Here is a 17,992-nt window from a genome sequence, read left to right as displayed (position 1 = left end):
TACACCAGAGCTGGCTGGTATCTGCCCTGCATCCAGCCTGCAGGCTGAGTTTATCCTCTGGGAATAACTTCTCTCTGCTCTCTGTTGTTGTCTTTGAAGGGTTGCTGCGTCCCTGCGCTGCTAAATCAGCAGATCTACAGAACACTTTATTCCGAGCTTCATGCTCTCAGCATCCCAAAGTAAATGTTCCCAAGAAACGCTCTGCTACTGCTGGAGCTGGATTATCAGTCATGGTATTCAGTTCTGGAGCATGTACAGTATGTAGCAGCAATGAATAATATCACCCCAGCAAGCAGGAGAAATATTTAACAATATTTCTGAGAAAAGCTGCGCTCATAGCTCAGACATTTCCTCTTCCTGCTCTGCTGGCTGGTGGAAACTACTGTATCTGTGCTCAGTTGGTGCATTTCCATATTAAACATACTTTTTAAAATTGTTCTTTTATAATATTAATTTTTTTTGAGACGCTGAATAAATTAAGTTTATTTAAATTAAACTAATTCTGTGTGAAAAGGATCTATATAATGTGTTATTTCCACTTTTTGAATTTAATTACTGACATAAATAAACTTTTCTATGATATTCTAATTTATTGAGATGAACCTGTATGTGGTAGAATTTGCCTCATAACAAGCGGACCTGTTATTCTAAACTTCTGATTCATACTTAGAATGACACAAAACTTGCTGATTGTTTGCAACATTTATGATGCATCCCAGGCTGAATGATGAAACCAGCGTGGCATGGTGATTATTATTTAAGTTGCATAAACAGGCAGAATGAAAAAGAGTCAAAAACCAACAAAATAGCCCCAAACTCCTTAGAGTTAATATTGTAATTCCCCTTTTAAAATGATGGTTAATAGCAATGAATAATATCTCCCCAGCAAGCAGGAGAAATATTTAACAGTATTTCTAAGAAGAGCTGCGCTCATACCTCAGACATTTCCTCTTCCTGCTCTGCTGGAAACTACTGTATCTGCTCATTTACAGCAGGTGAAGACAAGAGCAGCTTTCTCCTGCTGCTCCTGGGGAAACATCTCATTAAAGTTTCCTCCTCCTGTCTCAGCTACGAGGGGCTCCTCCACCGACACCTCCATGTGGAGGACAGTGAGCACATTATGCTGCTCTGTTGAGGAGGTTGGCTGGAAAATGTCTTGCTGGGTCTGAGCTGTGCTTTCTTTGGCACCAGTGGTCCGAAGCTTATTCATCTGAGAACTGACAGCTTCACCTTCACCAGGAAACTGCCGGATCACCGACGTGCTGCAGGAACGTTAAAATGTTCTGGAATCATTTAGCTTGTAATGTAAGCGCTAATGTTTTGAGGAAACAGACATCGTGCTCCTCTTTCTCTGGTCATTTATATTCTGGAAAAGTCTATTTCCAGTAGTTCGAGTCAAGTAGCCCCAACCAGGTATTCAGATTCAGATTTCCCTTTTATTGTCATTGTAACAAGTACTAGGACGACGAAATTAGCCGTCAACCCGTCCAAAACGTATAAAACACACATACAATATGACAGAGATGGAAGAAAAGAAATACAGCACAGAGGAGAGGAAAGGAGGAAAAACAATGAAAAACACCTCAGCAACATAAACACATACACAATACACTTCACAACATGAACAGACTTATGACATGCCACATGCATTTAGAACATTTGACATTTTGGCTGCTCTTAATTTGAAAATCTGACATTGCATATATGACAGAAAATAAGGAAAAAACCTAATAGGTCCCCTCTAAAACAGTTTTTCTCCTCATGTTTTTCACCAACCTCTTCCACCATGGCTTTAAAGTCAAAGACACAGAATTTAGCAATTAGGCTTTTTTTCTGTTTTTGTCAAACCAAATGGTTGGCAAATTACAAGGCAGCAGGTAGTGGTGGTGGCACCACCCGGTCACCTCCCTCTCTCAGAGGACGTCACCAGTTTGGCAGTCTGTTTCCAGTCACACCAGTTTGGCTGCACCCTGAAAAACAGTGAAGTGAAGCCAGGATGTAACTTGTGAGGGGAACAAGTGGGATATTGTGTTGCCTGTGTGAGTCTGTGGGAGTCACAATGAGCTGCTTGATGGTTGGTGCTGCTGTACAGCTGGTGGTTGGTTACAGTTGGAGTCAAGGTCTGTTCAGGTCAAACTTCCACCTCAGAGTCCACCAGGACGACTTCTCCTGCACATCTCTGGTGTTTTACTGTCTGGCTCAGGTTTCCAGTGAAGACTAAAGCCAGAAAAGTGACGAGACAGTGTGAGAGTGCTGCTGAAATCACTCAGACAACATGGAGCAGTGTTCAGGGTGTAACATATGTCTAGTATTTGTATTGGATTTCATAAAACACTGGTATTTCCTGGTATTTTGTGTCAGGGAGCTCTGGCGTCTCTACAGAAATACTTGTGATCTGTTACACAACAGGCTTCATGGCTGCAGGCGGCTCTCTGTAGAGTTAGCTCGGGTCTGTTAAACCTGTCATCAGGTCAATGAAGCACCGCTGCAGGTAGAAGCAGTCATTACCTTGACGGCAAAGGTTTTCATTACTCAGTTGACTCCAACCGCCTCAGCACATGCTAACTCTTTAGCACTAATGTGGCTGAAGGAATCTGTCATGACTCGGCTTTCCTTCATTCTCCTCCAACATCTGCTGATGGCTTCAGAAGCCTCGACTCGGCCCTGGCGGTTGTTTACGGACATGTTGAGGCTTTGAGGGATTCTGAGGTTCGCCACATGCTGAGTGTTTAATGACAGAAGTGGAAATGATAATTATTTGCATACAGAAATAGCTCCCAAACACGTTCATATCACTCAGGATGTGTTAGGAGTAAGGGTGGAAATAATTAATTGATGATGGGTTAATGGTCATGTGGAATTTTTAATTGATCTGTGTATTTTTTTTTTTTTTACTTTTGAAGTTAACTTAACTTTTTTTAACAGTTAAATCTCACTTGAGTTAATGTTAGTTTTACGATCGACAGGATCAAGTCTCTTTTCGTCCTTTTAAAAATAAAATCATCCGTTATCAAAACAGGCTTTTGCATTTTGTCTTTTTTTAGTCATTTTGTGTCTTTTTTTGGTCATTTTGTGTCTTTTTTTAGTCCTTTAGCCCAAAATAAAATGTGATTTTGAATCTTTTTTTTACTTTCAATACACTACCATGCTCAATAAATAATATTGAAATGTTGCAAATGTGAACACATCCAGTTCTATCATTTGAAACTAAATATATTTGAGCTTGTCTCCAGTTTTACTTGGTATATCAGTGTGAAGGAAATTTGGTGTCTCCTGCATGGTGGGACATGAAGTAGGCGGCGACCTACTTGGTATTCAAGACACAAAGCATTCTGGGAACTCACTCTTTGAACTCAACTCTTCTAACACCATGACTGAGGGGAACGTGTGGGCCAGTGGGCTCTGTCCTGATGTGATGTATAGGGCAGGAAGATAGGGCCACATTGAGTCATCAACAGTCATAAGTCGAGCGGTGTACGGGACTTTGTTGTATTGTAAAAGAGCCGTTCGGGATTGTGCGGTGTATGGAACACGAATGTGCTAATAAAACTTGCTGAACAGAGTATTGAGTGCTTTGTGTTTGGCCAGCTCACCCATTAACTTAGTGCAGTTGTTAAAATTGCCACGATAATCATCATCAAACTGAAACTGGCCTCATGGAGTTTACAGCCAGAACTTTAGAGGTAAATGTACAGTAGGGCTCCACGCTGCTTTGTTTTCTAGTCTGGATGTGATGAAGAAGTCTGGATTAGGAGCTTTTGGAGACTCCAGAGGGTTAAAGGTTTTGGTATCTCATGTGTCTACAGTAGGAGCCCATAGAGGATCAGGGTTCGGGGCAGATGAGGGGTGACTGAGTTCAAGAGGCTGCACACATGAGTAATCACTGCTGTCTTCCTCTTTTAACCCTCTGGAGTCCATCTATATGTTGACAATACACATTTTATTTACAGTAATAACTTTATTTATATCTGATATGTAGACAAGCTGAGAAAGCCAGTTAAAGTGCAATCATAGGAGCTTTCACAGTGTGACATTTATAAAATGTGGATTTTCTTTCTACAATGAAAACTATTACTATTTTTAATTTACATGCAAATAGACTGTTTTGTAGTTTTATTTTATTTTTCTGCTGTTTTTATGTGTATAAATGGTTAAAAAAGGTACATTTCCATAGAAACCTGTGTCTTTTGTTTGTGTTTTGGGTTCCTGGCAGCTTTATACTTTGTAAATTAAAATAAAATGTAAAATCTGACTGATAGCCAAGCTTGTGTTGAGAAAAAGCAGCCATGCATGTGATGTAAGGACAGACTGGAAGATGATAAACAGACAGAAATGAATGCAGAGGAAGCTGACACATTTGAACCAAATTCTCCTGAACTTCAGAGGGTTAACCCTGTGGAGTCTCCAAAAGCTCCAAATAATCCAGACTTCTTCATGACCTCCAGACTAGAAAACAAAGCAGCGTGGAGCCCTACTGTACATTTACCTCTAAAGTTCTGGCTGTAAACTCCATGAGGCCAGTTTCAGTTTGATGATGATATACCAAGTAAAACTGGAGACAAGCTCAAATAGATTTAGTATCAAATGATAGAACTGGATGGAACCCTCTTATATGGTAGATTTGACACCTTTGGTCACATTTGAAACATTTAAAATTCTTTATTGAGCATGATAGTGTTTTGAAAGTTAAAAAAAAGATTCAAAATCACATTTTATGTTGGACTAAAAGACTAAAAAAGACACAAAATGATAAAAAAAGACACCAAATGACTAAAAGAAGGCAAAATGACCAAAAAAAGACACAAAATGACTAAAAAAAGACACAAATGACTTGCAAAGACACAGAAAATGGACATATAGCCCTTTAGACTCCATAGAGTTGAGGCTGTTGTCTGGGTCAACATGTTCTTTATAGCAGCGAGTCAGGCAGAGAATCTTCTATCGTTCCCACTGAACAGAGTTAGTCTGCAGCTTGTAGCGTGTTTTACAGCCTCGTTGCCCTTCACATATAGAAACCATAGATAGAAACATTGGGCAGCATGCTCTGAGCCCCCCCCCCACTAGAACAGCTGATTGATGTCTGCTGCTGGACATTTGTGCTCTGTGCTGGAATGCAGGAATCTGAGCGAGCCTCCTCCTCCTCCTCCTCCTCCTCCTCCTCCTCCTCCGTCCTAACAAACAAACGGAGCAGGCTGTTGGAGGTGAAGCCCAGCGGAGCTCCCACTGCAGAATGTCAGGAATGTCAGAGAATAAAGCCATTCACTCCTTCTTTCTGTCCATCTCTAGCTTTCTCTCCTCGCTATCTGTCTTCTCTGTCTTTTTCACTTTTCTGCTACTTTTTTTTCTCCAGTGATATTCTGGCTCTCGTTCCTCTCTGAGCTATCTTGTTTAATATAGGCTTGTCAAAATACAACGTTTATTTCAATTAATATTAAAATCCAACTCTAGTTTTTATTCTAGTGTGACTATTTTATTTGTCTTGTGTGTTTAGCGTAACAACCTTGGTCATTTTGTGTCTTCTTCTGTGTTTTTTTTTTTTTTTTTTGTCATTTTGTGTCTTTTTTTTAGTAATTTTGTCTTTTTTAGTCATTTTGCGTCTTTTTTTGGTCATTTTGTGTCTTTTTTAGTCCTTTTAGTCCAACATAAAATGTGATTTTGAATCTTTTTTTTACTTTCAGAACACTATCATGCTCAATAAAGAATTTTAAATGTTGCAAATGTGAACAAAGGCTGCAAATATTCCATCCTTCTCTCTGTCCATCTCTAGCTTTCTCTCCTCGCTATCTGTCTTCTGTCTTTTTCACTTTTGTGCCACTTTTTTTCTCCCAGTGATATTCTGGCTCTCAGCCTCTCGTTCCTCTCTGAGCTATCTTGTTTAATATAAGGTTGTCAAAATACAACGTTTATTTCAATTAATATTAAAAAAGAAATGTGCCAAAACAAATGACACAGATGAATCCTGCTGCAGCCTTTGACCCCGTACGTCACTGAGCCTGAGCCGTCCAACGGACGTTTATCAAGATGATGGAAGCAGAAGACAGAAACGTTGTGTGGTCCAGTGATTCAGAAAAACACCCACATGGACTGTTGGGAGGACTTCAAGCTCAACCTAGATCCCAAAGAAGCTGGGACACTGTGTAAAATGTAGATTAAAACACAATGTTTAGAGCGTATATTTACAAAAACAAAAATGTGTCACTTTGAAAGTTAATCTCTTAAAACCCACCTACTCAGGTAGGGTTAGGGATAGGGGCAGCAAAGCTTATAACAGAAGAACTGTAATGTCAAAATGCATGTATGAGTCTTCATTTGGAAGGTAATATCTTCTACTTTCTGCTTGTTTAGCTTGTTTAGCTTGTGGCTAAAACACAACCGACACTCCATCAGTTGTTGGGTCATCTTTCCCCTCCCTCGGCCTCACCTGCAGGGTTTTAACAGGCTAAATGGATTGTTTTTTTGTTTTTTACAGTTTTCAATTACATATATGCAGTGGTGGAATGTAACTAAGTACATTTACTCTAGTACTGTACTTAAATACATTTTGAGGTACTTAATAATAATAATAATACATTTTATTTGGAGGCGCCTTTCTTGGCACTCAAGGAAACCGTACTTGTACTTTACTTTAGTATTTCCATTTTATATTATATTTCTACTTCACTACATTTAGAGGTAAATATTGTACTACATTTAGCTGACAGCTTAAGTTACTTTACAGGTTGTGAATTACCATTAAAACATGATCAATTTAAAGTGATTAGATTAGATTAACAGTATATTAAGCTGTTAAAATGTGTTCTACCTTAACAGTAAAATGCTGTTTACATAAATGCTTCAGTACAAATGATCTAATAACATATCTTGAATATATAAAACAATCTGAGTGGTTCATTCTGCATAACGAGTACTTTTACTTTTGAATCTTTAAGTACATTTTGATGCTGATACTTTTGTACTTTTACTTCAGTAAGTTTTGAATGCAGGACTTTTACTTGTAGTGGAGTAATTTTGCAGTGCAGTATTTGTACTTTTACTGCAGTAAGAGATCTGAATGCTTCTTCCACCTCTGCTAGCAGGGTTTTAAGAGGCTAAATAAATAGTTTTCGATTGAATATCTGTCACACAGGGAAAAAAATTATCTAATTTTAGACTATTTATGTTTTATCCAACACCCCAATTTTTTTGGAGTTAACCAACTCAATCACTGAATTTAAATAACTGTAGGTTAAATTTAATGGTAGAGAAGATTAACTGAGGCTTTGAATATTTTTTAAACTCTTTTTTTGGTTTATATGAATGTGTGTGTGACTAATTAATCTAAATGAATCAAAATATGTAACATATTTTTTGTTACAGCTGGCAGCCCCAATTTAAGCATTTTTAAGCTCATACAATAGCATGTCGATTTTTGTCAAAAAATCGTTGAAATTTGTTGTCAAATTTCAAAAACATACTAGAGCATAATATGGCCAGAAATTACAGAAAAACACTGTATTATCTTATGTCCAAAAACTGAAAAAAGTCATACTATAATACATACATTTTTGTCAAAAAGGCCAAATTTTAGAAATGGACTAATTATAATCTCTATGTTGATAAATGTGCTAGAATAGTTTATCCAAAAATAGCAAAAAAACCACCATATTATGGGATGTCCAAAAATGACCCCCTCAAAAAGAATTAGCCAGAATAGGACAAAATTAATTTATTTGTGTTACAATTTTAAAAACACAAATATGCATAGTGTTCTGTAGTTTGAAATGTGGCAAATGAATTACGTGACAAACAAAAATATTGCTTTGTTAAACACACTTAAAGTCAAATAATGCAATATGTTCAAGACTGTGTAAAAAAAAAAAAAAAAAAAGCAAAAAAAGGAACTCAAAGTTATTGTGTACAAACGGTGGAATTCAACATAAGAACACAAATCTATCACGTAGCATCTTTACTTACAGGAACTAAAATCAAAGGCACAATGGCTGTTTTTAGCTGAAACTCATGCATCTTAAACATGCGACATGGCAAACCAAAAACAAAAAGGAAGAAGAAGAAGAATCAACACTCCATAGAAGCTAGAATAGTTATATGTTTTGACAATAAAAACATAAGCAGCTCTGTCTGTTGTAGCTCATTTTCATCTCAATGATATATCCAGACACCATTTTGATTGCTTTGTTGAGTCTTTCTCTCCTGATGGCTATAGTTTAATAATTCCCTTTCTCCTCTCTGGGTTAGGGTTAGGGCTGCAGCTCAAGGCCTGCTCTTCGCTGCCGGTTGATCCATGATGTTGAGGACGTCGTCCAGGATGGACGGGCCCAGGTCGAGTTCGAGGGACAGGAAGGAGCCCGTGATGTGGGCGAGGGAGTCCCGCGATGTGCTCTTCGGCTTCGAAAACTCAAACTCAAAATCAGAGATGCGGCCCTCCTCCACCCCACTGTCCCTGTCCACCCACTCATGGCACTGAGAGAGCTGCTGCTTGAAGCCCAGGTTAATGTCATTGTTAAAGTGTTCGTACCCGTTGCCGTCGAAGCTCTTATTCTGAAAGTCCCCTTTACCGCCAAAGCTGTCAAAGCTGTCGCTGCTCACGTTGCTGTTCAGGCTCCCATTAGCTTTGAAGCTGCTGCTGCTGCTGCTGATGTAGTAGGACGACGGCTCCTCAAACCGCGGCTCGCTCTTGTTTATTTTGTTGGCTTTGGCGACCGCTTTAGAGTTGGACTTGCGTTTGTTTTCCAGCAGATCCAAGAGGACGTCGGGCTTGGAGCGCATGTCTTTGGAGGGAGAAGAAGGCTCGCTGTTGAAGACGTCCATGGAGCGCAGGAGCGCGTCCATCTGCAGGATCTCCAGCTGGTCCGTGCTGTCGGGGAGCTGTTGCTGTTTCATGGGAGTTGTGGAGCCCATGATGTCCTCCAGAGGCTCCGGGGGCAACGGGAACACGGTGGAGGAGATCATGGGGAGGGTGAGCGCCTGGCAGCCGCCGATCGTCGGGAGGGAGATGGCGTTCTTCAGCACCGGAGAAGGCGTCTCGGCGAAGGAAGCGTCTCCGGTGCTGTTGGCTCTCAGGAACTCACTCTGGACCCCGTACTGAGGGAGGAGGTCTGCCTTCCCAGGCAGGAGCTCAAAGTTCCCCTGGAGGAACGACATGTCTCCGAAGGCGTCCCTCTCGCCGCCCTTCCCGATGTGGATGGTGTGGCGGAAGTCGCCCAGCGGCGGACTGATCATGTCCGGGGACAGCATGTCTCTCAGGCGACACTTCTTCCCCTTCTTGCTGTTGTTGGGTTTCAGGTATATGGGAGCTTTGGCTGGCATGTTGACGCTGCAGGAAGAGATCTCAGATATGCAGGATGGAGAGATCGGAAAGGCTCTAGAAGTTCTGGACGGTACAGTTCCCCCTGGGAGGAGCTCCAGTTACATTCTCAGGAACACGCCGGTCAGATAGGACTCCAAAAATAATTTCAGCAATTGCCGCATCGATCAGGAAACCAAGCAGGACTGGTGGTGTCCGCCGGTGGAGGAAGGTCGAACGTCCTGAAATCAGAGACAAACAGAGAATACGTCAGCGTTTTTATTTTAAACATGATCTCAGCACGGACACATTTCCTGAAAGTCCCTGTCCTGTCCTGGCCTTCCAGAAAAAGAAATCTGGTCAGCAACACAAGTCCCACAAACAAACTCTGGATCCTGCAAAAAAAAAACAATCATATCCTCGTCTTGCATCTGGCAGCGTAGGAGCCAGAGGAGGACGAGGCTGAAGCTGCTCGATTCTCTATTCAACACACGAGCCTCCTTTGGCCTCTGCAGCTCTGGATGTGCTAATGTGGAACAGCTGGACCGCAGATTGGGAGAGGAGAAGCAGAGCGGACTTTAGAGGATCAGAGGCTGTTTTAGGAACCAGCTACTGCTCAACACGCAGAGACAGAAAGAGATGACCCGGAGCTGAGGGGGGGAAGGGTTCAGGGGTTTCTGGGGATTGTGGAGAGAGATCTAGAGCAAAGGATTAGAGAGCAAGTGGATCTTAAGAAAGAAGGTGATGCAGATTGTGAATTGATTTGGCTTTGAAGGGCAAAGAGTTTAATAAAGGCGGAGATAAACTCTATTAAGGCGGTATTAAAGTTGATAAAAGGTGCCTGATTGCTTCTCTCTGCTTTTCCATTACAAACCAACCGAGAATGTCACCACGTTGGCAGAGAGCTGAGTGTCGGATGTAAGACGAGGGAGAATCGGTTTGACCGTTTGAAATGACATAGCAACCGAGGAGAAAGGGAAAAACACTCGGTGGAGGGAGGGAGTGTGTGTGTGTGTGTGTGTGTGTGTGTGTGTGTCTGTGTGTGTGTGTGAGTGTGTGTGTGTGTGTGTGTGTGTGTGTGTGTGTGTGTGTGTGAGATGGGGGGGGGGGAGCACCAGTCAGGAGAGAGCTTGCCCATTTATAGACATATTTACTTATGAGAGGTCTGTCAGCAGTGACCGTCTGACAGAGAGCACCGCTGCACAAAACAGTTCCTGGGCGGTCAGGTCCACCCACCCACTCATCCCAAACAGAAAAAAAAAGTTCCACCGAGAAAACATCCACATTCCTGCAGCAGCGACCCACAGAGACGCTCTGCATCAGCCTTATCACAGACACTTTAAGTAGGCTATGTTTATTCAGCAGGCACATTAGTGTGGAGCCACAGAGAGACACTTGCTGCGTATTTGGATCCAAACAGCAGGCTGAGAAGCTTTTTCTCTGACAACACGACTCTAGAGTTTCTACCTGTTGATGAAGTGCAGAACAAGGTTATAAGAGTTATGGATGTTTCATTAGTTTTAGTTTGACTTTCGTTGTCAATTTTAGTTTTCAAATTCAGATAGTTTAAATTAGTTTTTATTTTATTGAAAATGCTTAGTTTTAGTTTAGTTGTAGTTGTTTTGTAATGGGGTATTTGTTGGGTCCAGATTCAATAAGGTCACAATAAATGTTCCTTTATTTCCTTTGTCTGATCCATCTCAGCCCCAATAAGTTTATTAAGTCATAAAACCAGATAGATGAAATAGATTTCATATCAACCAAAAAGGTTTACGTATGAAAAAAATTGACAAAAACGAAACTAAAGACATTTTCACTATAATTTTAGTTAGTTTTGTAACCACACAATACAGTTTCAGACCTCTCATTTTTATTTTTATTTCAGTTAACGAAAATGCTTTTTCAATTCTAGTTTTCGTTATTTCATTACTTTTCGTTAACTATAATAACCTTGGTGCAGAAGCGCCGATATGAGAGCCACAACTTTTAATAAACTGGGTTAAAATATGTTGTTGAAGTCTTCACTCATCAGAGGATGCCATGACAGCATAAATAAACCTGTCAGCCAATGGGAAGCGCCTGGCGGCTAAATATAACCTGCAGGGATGCAGAACATGTGTGAGTGTGGTGACTGGCAGCGGCGCTCTCCGAGGGTCGCGGTGTGTTCGAGTGCCGCGGTGTGTTCGAGTGCTGGTGTGACTGCCCTCGTGAGAGATATCGTTTTGAATGCACGCCATGTGTGTGAAGGAGAGCGAGTGTTTGTTTGTTAACAGTGAGGGAGAGAAAGGAGAGAGCAGAGAGGAGGAGGAGGCGAGGAGCACTGCAGTGTTTGATGAAGAGGAGGAGGAGGAGGGGAGGGGGGGAACAGCAAAATCCCTCAATTGTTTAGCTCAAGCTTTTTCTTCCATTTCTCTTCCTCCCACTTGTTCTGTCTCTCTCTGCTGCTCCTCATTCCTTCTGACCTTGACAGCTGATCGCTGCAGAGGGAATCGGGGCTCGGCTCGCTAGAACCAGGAAACAGACGCAGCGCCGAGCCCAGAGCTGCTTCCTGTGAGCATCTCTATATCTGTTTTAACTTCTGCAACGCTGCTCCCAACAACAGAAGGTCACTGCTGCACTGTTGGCTCAAACACTTCCTGTCAAACTATTGATTATTGGTTCTGCTGCCCTGATCACTTCTAGCCTCTCTCCAGTGGCATGCACAGCTCATGCATTGTAATGGATGATAGTCTTGGTTGGAATCAATAGTATGGACTGAAGTTATAGGAAACTATCCAGCAGAAGAGTCCAATCCAACTCCTGCAACTCTCACAGGGGGACATCTGCTGTGCATCCTGGCCAAAGTCAACACTTGTGTCCTGTGAGAATCAGCTGGTCTGATGAAGCTGCAGCTCTGACCTTCACGTCAGCCGTCCTGCTGCTGCTTATATGGCAAATATGACTGGAATTCCAGAGGCCAACAGCAAAGTCTGAAGAAAACAATATCCTCATGTCGGACTTTTAGGAATCTGCTGTGCAACCGGTATGACGGTTAATGTAACTAGTGCAGCAGTATGTAGTCGTACAGAGGGAGATTCAGTAGATTTTTCAAATTTGGCCAAATGAGGTTGTGTGTGAAAGTGGGATGTATAATGAGGCGTGATCTGTCCGATCAGAAACAGTGCAATGCTGCAACACGTCCTACGTAAATAATGATATTTTGAAAAATGAATTCAAAAATCTTCAAAATCGAGGATGCACACCTTAGTGCCATGCGCAAGACACATACGAAATCTGAGGTCAGTCTGACTAACGGTCAGAGAGATATGCCCTAGACACACACACACAGATGCTTCTTGCTTTAATAGATAGGTAATGATAAATAAGTATTGATTCTAGTGGAGTCTCAAGAGTCACTGCAGTTTTAGTTAAGTTGTGTAGCCCTGAGAGGAAATCAATTGCAGCAGCTGAGGATCTCCCAGGGTGTCCTGACCCAATGAATCCATTCGTCTCCCTGCAGGATGTTAATAGTCGAGCAGGTGTATTCTGGTATATTTCAAAGCCAAGGCCAGATTTGCACCCTCAATTTGGAACGGATCCAAAAACAGGAAGTGTTGGCACGTGTTGTTTTCGAGCCCGGCGCCGCCACAGAATGCGGTCACGGGTTTCATTTACACCTCTTGGGGAAGTGCGGATCTGATGCCACCTTCATTCCCTAAATTGCTTCCCGAGCAGCCATCCAGTCATAATGGGCGCTGCAGGATAAAAAGCCACTGTGTCATTGGGTCAGCAACAGCTATCTTGTCTGGGCACGAAGTGATCTGGAGCCACTCCAGCCTCTTTAAAAATGGAGCTTTGCCTCATCGGTTAGTGGTTGGAGGGGCGATGAGAGCAGATAAATGTATCTGGTAATTAAACTAACAGCTCGTGATTTGTCTGGGTATTTCTGGGCACTTTAAGTGTCACGTGTGATTTTACTGGGTCAGTGTATTCTTAGAGGCAGTGTAACTACTGTAGCCTAAATAAACGCTGCAGTTCGATGACGCCAAAGTGCTCCAAAGCCGGTGATGAGGGACGTACAGGGAGGGAGGCTTTAGGAGAGCAGCTGCTCAGAAAATATGACCTGTATATGACTTCCACATTCTTTAAAATAGACACATGCATCCCTCTAAATATTCCTCCCGTGATGGGATTACTGTGCTGACATTTCACATCACTGCTGCTGCTGCTGCGCTTGTGTTGTGGTTAGTATAACATCATCAGCATATGGGAGAATCACTTCTATCCCTCCCACAGAGCAACTTTAAAGAAGTTTGAAGTCAACATCTAACGGTGGCCTTGACTTGTGTCACGCCTTTGAATAGCAGAAAGACCCTCTCTTTGGGGGTTGTTATAAAAAGCAAATGCACATACCACAGAGGGTAATGGTAGCCTTACAGAATAGCTGTTTGTTACATAAAGAAACCTCAATTATAGGCAAAGGCCTTTACTTTCAGGGGGCCGGGTGGCGGTGCAGGACGAGGGCGAATGGCAGGGTGGAGTATTTGTTCTGTCTTTCTTTCTCGCTCCCCTTGTGCCACCCGCAAGCATGGCCAGCACATGCCAGAGTTATCCTTGGCACAGAGGACTAAGAAGCCAAATCAAAGCGGACCAAACATGAAGGGAATGTCAACATATACTGGCAACAAAAGTATTTTCCTACCAGTGCAATCATAAAAACTGGCTCCAAATCAGCTCCCCTCCAGAGATAAAGGCAAAGCCAGCTCTGCATTTCAGAGGAACATGCCTTCAGTGTGTAGCTGGACTAAAAATGTCTCTCTTGGAAAGCGGCAGGATATCATGTTGCTTCTAACAGTTTGGCTCTTGTGTTACATGTATGAGAGCCGGACAATTGCTCCCGTGCAGGCAGCAAGCATGCTTCCCCCGTTTCACTGTCTCTAAGCAGGATCCCATTCAAGAAAGACTCTTATTCTCATCTACTCATTCACATTATCTCCCAGTGTGAAATAAAACATGCTCCGTGCTCTCACTCACCTCAGATATTCCCGATGAGGAGATCTTTCAGGTACGTCCTGCACGCTGCAGCCTCAGGTTGGTGTGTGTGTGTGTGTGTGTGTGTGTGTGTGTGTGTGTGTGTGTTCAGGCTGCTGTTCTGCTCCTGTGGTTGTTGACACTAACCTCCTCCGGTCTCTGCCTCGGGCTGCACTTCTGTCGACTGGGACGTCTGCCGGACAGCTGTTTTGGAATTGCTCTCCGGCTCCTTTTCCCTTCTGAAGCAAGTCTCCTCCTACACCTCCTCTCTCTCTCCCCCTCCTCTCTCCTTCCTCTCTCTCTGTTCTCTCTCTCTTCTCTCCCTCTAGCAGCACCTGTGTGTGTCTGTCCTCTCTCTCCTCTAACCCAAAGCTCAGATTATTTTCTTCTTAAAGCAGCTCTGTGGTGTTGGATCCTCCTTTGCTTCCTGTGTCTTGGTGGATCTGTGGTGACGAGTGATCACAGCTCCGTCTCGCGGAGGACTTGAACTGGCCGCTGGGCTGTCTGGCTGTCTCTCCTCTTTAAAGAATCTACATGATACAAACCCTGAGAATGTGTCCACTGATCCCTCTCTCCCTGCCTCACCCTGTCTGACTCTCACATCTGATAAGAGCCGTCCTGTAAATGCAGCCGGCAGACACTTGACTGGACTCTGTCTCACTTCTAAATCCTTATCTACAACACATGCCCTCCTATTGCTTTCACAAGCTATAATCGCTACATATTCTGTCCAGTTGTGTTCATTTTGTGCAAAATCTTTCTTCCTGCTGCAGGCTGAGTGAGGCGACACTGTGGACTAATTGCTGCAGAATACTGCAGCACTGCAGCACGTGCACGGGACCTTTCCAGATAATGGACAGCACATGTGTACTGCTGCAGCACAGAAATAGACTTGCACAGTGGAAATCTTTGTTTCTCTATAATCATTTTAAATGCAAAGACGGAGACACGTCTGTGGGTAAAGGTTTTAACCTGATGCCCTCAAGTCAAGGACATGAAACCTCGGCTGTGCATCCAATTTTTTTGCAGTTTTATGCTTTTTATAGGGGGAAAAATCGTATCACCTTGGTAACGGTGCAGCTCGGGGGTGATGTCACACTTTGCTGTGTCCCCCCTGAAACGACTGATGGGGAAAGCAAGAGGAGAGGTGTGTGTTTCTGTGTGTACAGTGTGTTACAAAAGGGAATGAAGATAGATGTGGGGGGAAGGGTGCTTGTTTCTCAATCAATGTGTGTGTGTGTGTGTGTGTGTGTGTGTGTGTGTGTGTGTGGTTAAGGCTCAGGGTGAATGCATGTCCTCACAAGCCCGCTACAGTAATCCTGCCTTGTCCAGCATATAAAGCAGCACATCCTTCTGCAAACACCACAGATTCTCACCTCTCCTTCCTCTCCGGGCTCATTCTGCCTAATCCGCTTTCTCCTCTGCTGCCTGTGATGGATGCGCCGCTGTAATAACTAGTCAGATATGATGTTTTGCAAAGTCTTGTGCTGAAATGAATGCGGGTTGTGTGTCTGTTTGTGGACGGCTCACGCTGCAGAGACACCCTCTATTTAACTCACACGGCCGTTATTTAGCACCAGTTAAACAGCGGTTGTGAATGAAGCCCTTTTAGCGCCGAGTCGCCTCGGGGTGATGTCATCGCGGCGTCCATGTGGCCGGCACATGATCCGTAAAGCAGAACACACAACACTTGTCTTCTCATTTAGGAAGACCTTGGAAACTCCGAGAGGAAATTCCCCCTCAGAAAAGATTAATTACTCAGCAGGAGAGAGATGAAACTCAAGTCAGTGATAACTTCCTAATAAGGCGTAATGAGAGTAAAGGCTGAGTCAGTTGTGGATAATGACTTCATCATTAGTTAATACATTATTTTGTTTCGCTGATTAATAAGGACAGTGAACATTAATCAGTATTCCTGTAAATGTGCCAGTTATCCTGCTGGTTCCAGCAGCAGACATTGATTCATTCCCAGTGAGCCAGTTTACACAATGAAGTTAAGCAGATAAATGGAAAATCAGCCGATATTAATATGATTATTTACTGGAGGTAATTAATCAATATTATATCAATTAATGGCCGCCAAGTATCGATATTTAGTGTTCTAACATCTACCAAACAAACATGACAGGACTTCTTCAGTTAGCTCCTAACTGACCAAAAACAGGAGGAAATCTTCTTGAGCACTTCTTACAGGTTGCTGGTACTCTCTCCTGCCATCTCCACATCACATCAGGATCTCTGGGGATTCATAACTGATTCATCACTTTATGAAATGTCATGTTGTGGATCTGAACACTCCTCTGAACTAAAACTAACAGTTGTCTCTCTCTCTCTCCACTTTGAGGACAAACAACTGAAACAATGACAGGACGGCAATCACTCTCATGGAAACCATTATACCAAATAAACCAAATAACCAAATAAACAGCAGCGTTTTCTCTCCCACCAACATGTGAATAAGGAGCTCTGGCACCACGTCAAACATGGGTTAGCTGTTGCAAATGTATATATAGGGAGGTATATTCTATTGTTACAAGGGGATACATTATTATTATTATTACTACTACTACTACTACTACTATTATTATTAACATATACTATTTACTACTACTATTATTACTATATACTGTTATATACTGCTATTATTATACTGGCCTTAGAAGGCCAGTATAATAATAGTCACTAGAGAGCCACTTCGTCAAGATTGTGGGTCGGTAATGGCAGCCATATAAGGTCTATGAGAACCAATATATCTTCCAAGCCACTTAGAAGGTCAATCTTGGTACATTTTCTGTTGGGAAAAATGTATTTACAAGATCTGACATGAGATGAAAGCTTTGCCTTGATGTTTTTGAGCAGTACATGGCAGCTAATCCTCACTCTCCTGTTAACAGAGAGTCCAAACATTTTTAACTCAGGATTCCCTGCTGCAGCACTTGAAGACCATTTGATCAAATAATCGTCTAGTGATATTATCAACAGCTTTAAATGATTCTTTGACCCAGAAAATGTAGATTTTGACACCCAGATTGACCTTCTAAGTGGCTTGGAAGATATAATGGTTCTCATAGACTTTATATGGCTGCCATCTCCAATCTGCAATCTTGATGAAGTGGCTCCTACCAAAAATTGAAACCTATGGTGAAAGAGAGCAGGTGGAAAAAATGTGGTGCTTTTGTCCAGCGTGTCCTCTTTATTTAGCTCAGCCGCCTGACTAAAAGAAAGAAAAACATATTTATCATCAGAAACAGACAGACAGTAAACGAATCATGTTCAGCAGAATGCAGAACAACTTCGTTAGAGTCTGTAGAGATTCTGCAGCCTGACGGGCAGTTCCTCCACCATCATTGTTTTGAATGCACCTTCTTATTGTAGTGCTGCTGATCTGTCTACCGTCTCCTCCCACTTTGTTCCACAATCGGATTGAAATGTGACGATCTGGGTCTTTAGTGGGTCTTTTCAGTCTGAGAGGGGCTTATGAAAAGCAATAGAAAGCGCCAAAGCAACAATATAAAAACACATTTTGCACACATGAGGCATGCAGACAATAAAAACACAATATGTTAACAATGAAAAGTTTACAGGAATAGTTAGAAAGTTCATATTTTGTTGCTTATTGAATCAGTTCAGTAATCAAAGGCCAAATGTGGGTTGCCAAGTTGTGAAATTTCTTTTTGTCTGAACTAAAATCCATCGTAG

General features: G+C 42.4%; 1 protein-coding gene across 2 annotated transcripts; it reads right to left on the bottom strand.

Annotated features, from left to right (window-relative positions):
• Positions 1-7,690: 7,690 nt before the first annotated feature.
• cdc42ep3 (CDC42 effector protein (Rho GTPase binding) 3) lies at positions 7,691-14,550 on the bottom strand. 2 transcript variants are annotated; one of them, XM_059359579.1, is made up of 2 exons: positions 14,441-14,550; positions 7,691-9,525 (listed from the first exon to the last, which is right to left on the bottom strand). In XM_059359579.1, exon 2 carries the CDS (start codon positions 9,304-9,306, stop codon positions 8,251-8,253), a length of 1,056 nt encoding a protein of 351 aa, XP_059215562.1. In that variant the 5' UTR covers positions 9,307-9,525; positions 14,441-14,550; the 3' UTR covers positions 7,691-8,250. The 2 variants fall into 2 exon arrangements, with proteins under 2 accessions (XP_059215562.1, XP_059215561.1); XM_059359578.1 differs by lacking the exon at positions 14,441-14,550 and adding an exon at positions 14,297-14,389.
• Between the last annotated feature and the right edge of the window lie 3,442 nt (positions 14,551-17,992).

This window comes from Centropristis striata, chromosome 20 (assembly GCF_030273125.1).
Source record: "Centropristis striata isolate RG_2023a ecotype Rhode Island chromosome 20, C.striata_1.0, whole genome shotgun sequence".
In the NCBI taxonomy this organism is placed as follows: domain Eukaryota; kingdom Metazoa; phylum Chordata; class Actinopteri; order Perciformes; family Serranidae; genus Centropristis; species Centropristis striata.
The sequence above is the reverse complement of the archived record's forward strand: the minus strand, read 5'-3'. Positions and strand labels throughout refer to the sequence as shown.

Excerpts from the sequence above, each read along its gene's own strand:
- cdc42ep3 (XM_059359579.1), bottom strand. The coding sequence starts at position 9,306 with ATGCCAGCCAAAGCTCCCATATACCTGAAACCCAACAACAGCAAGAAG.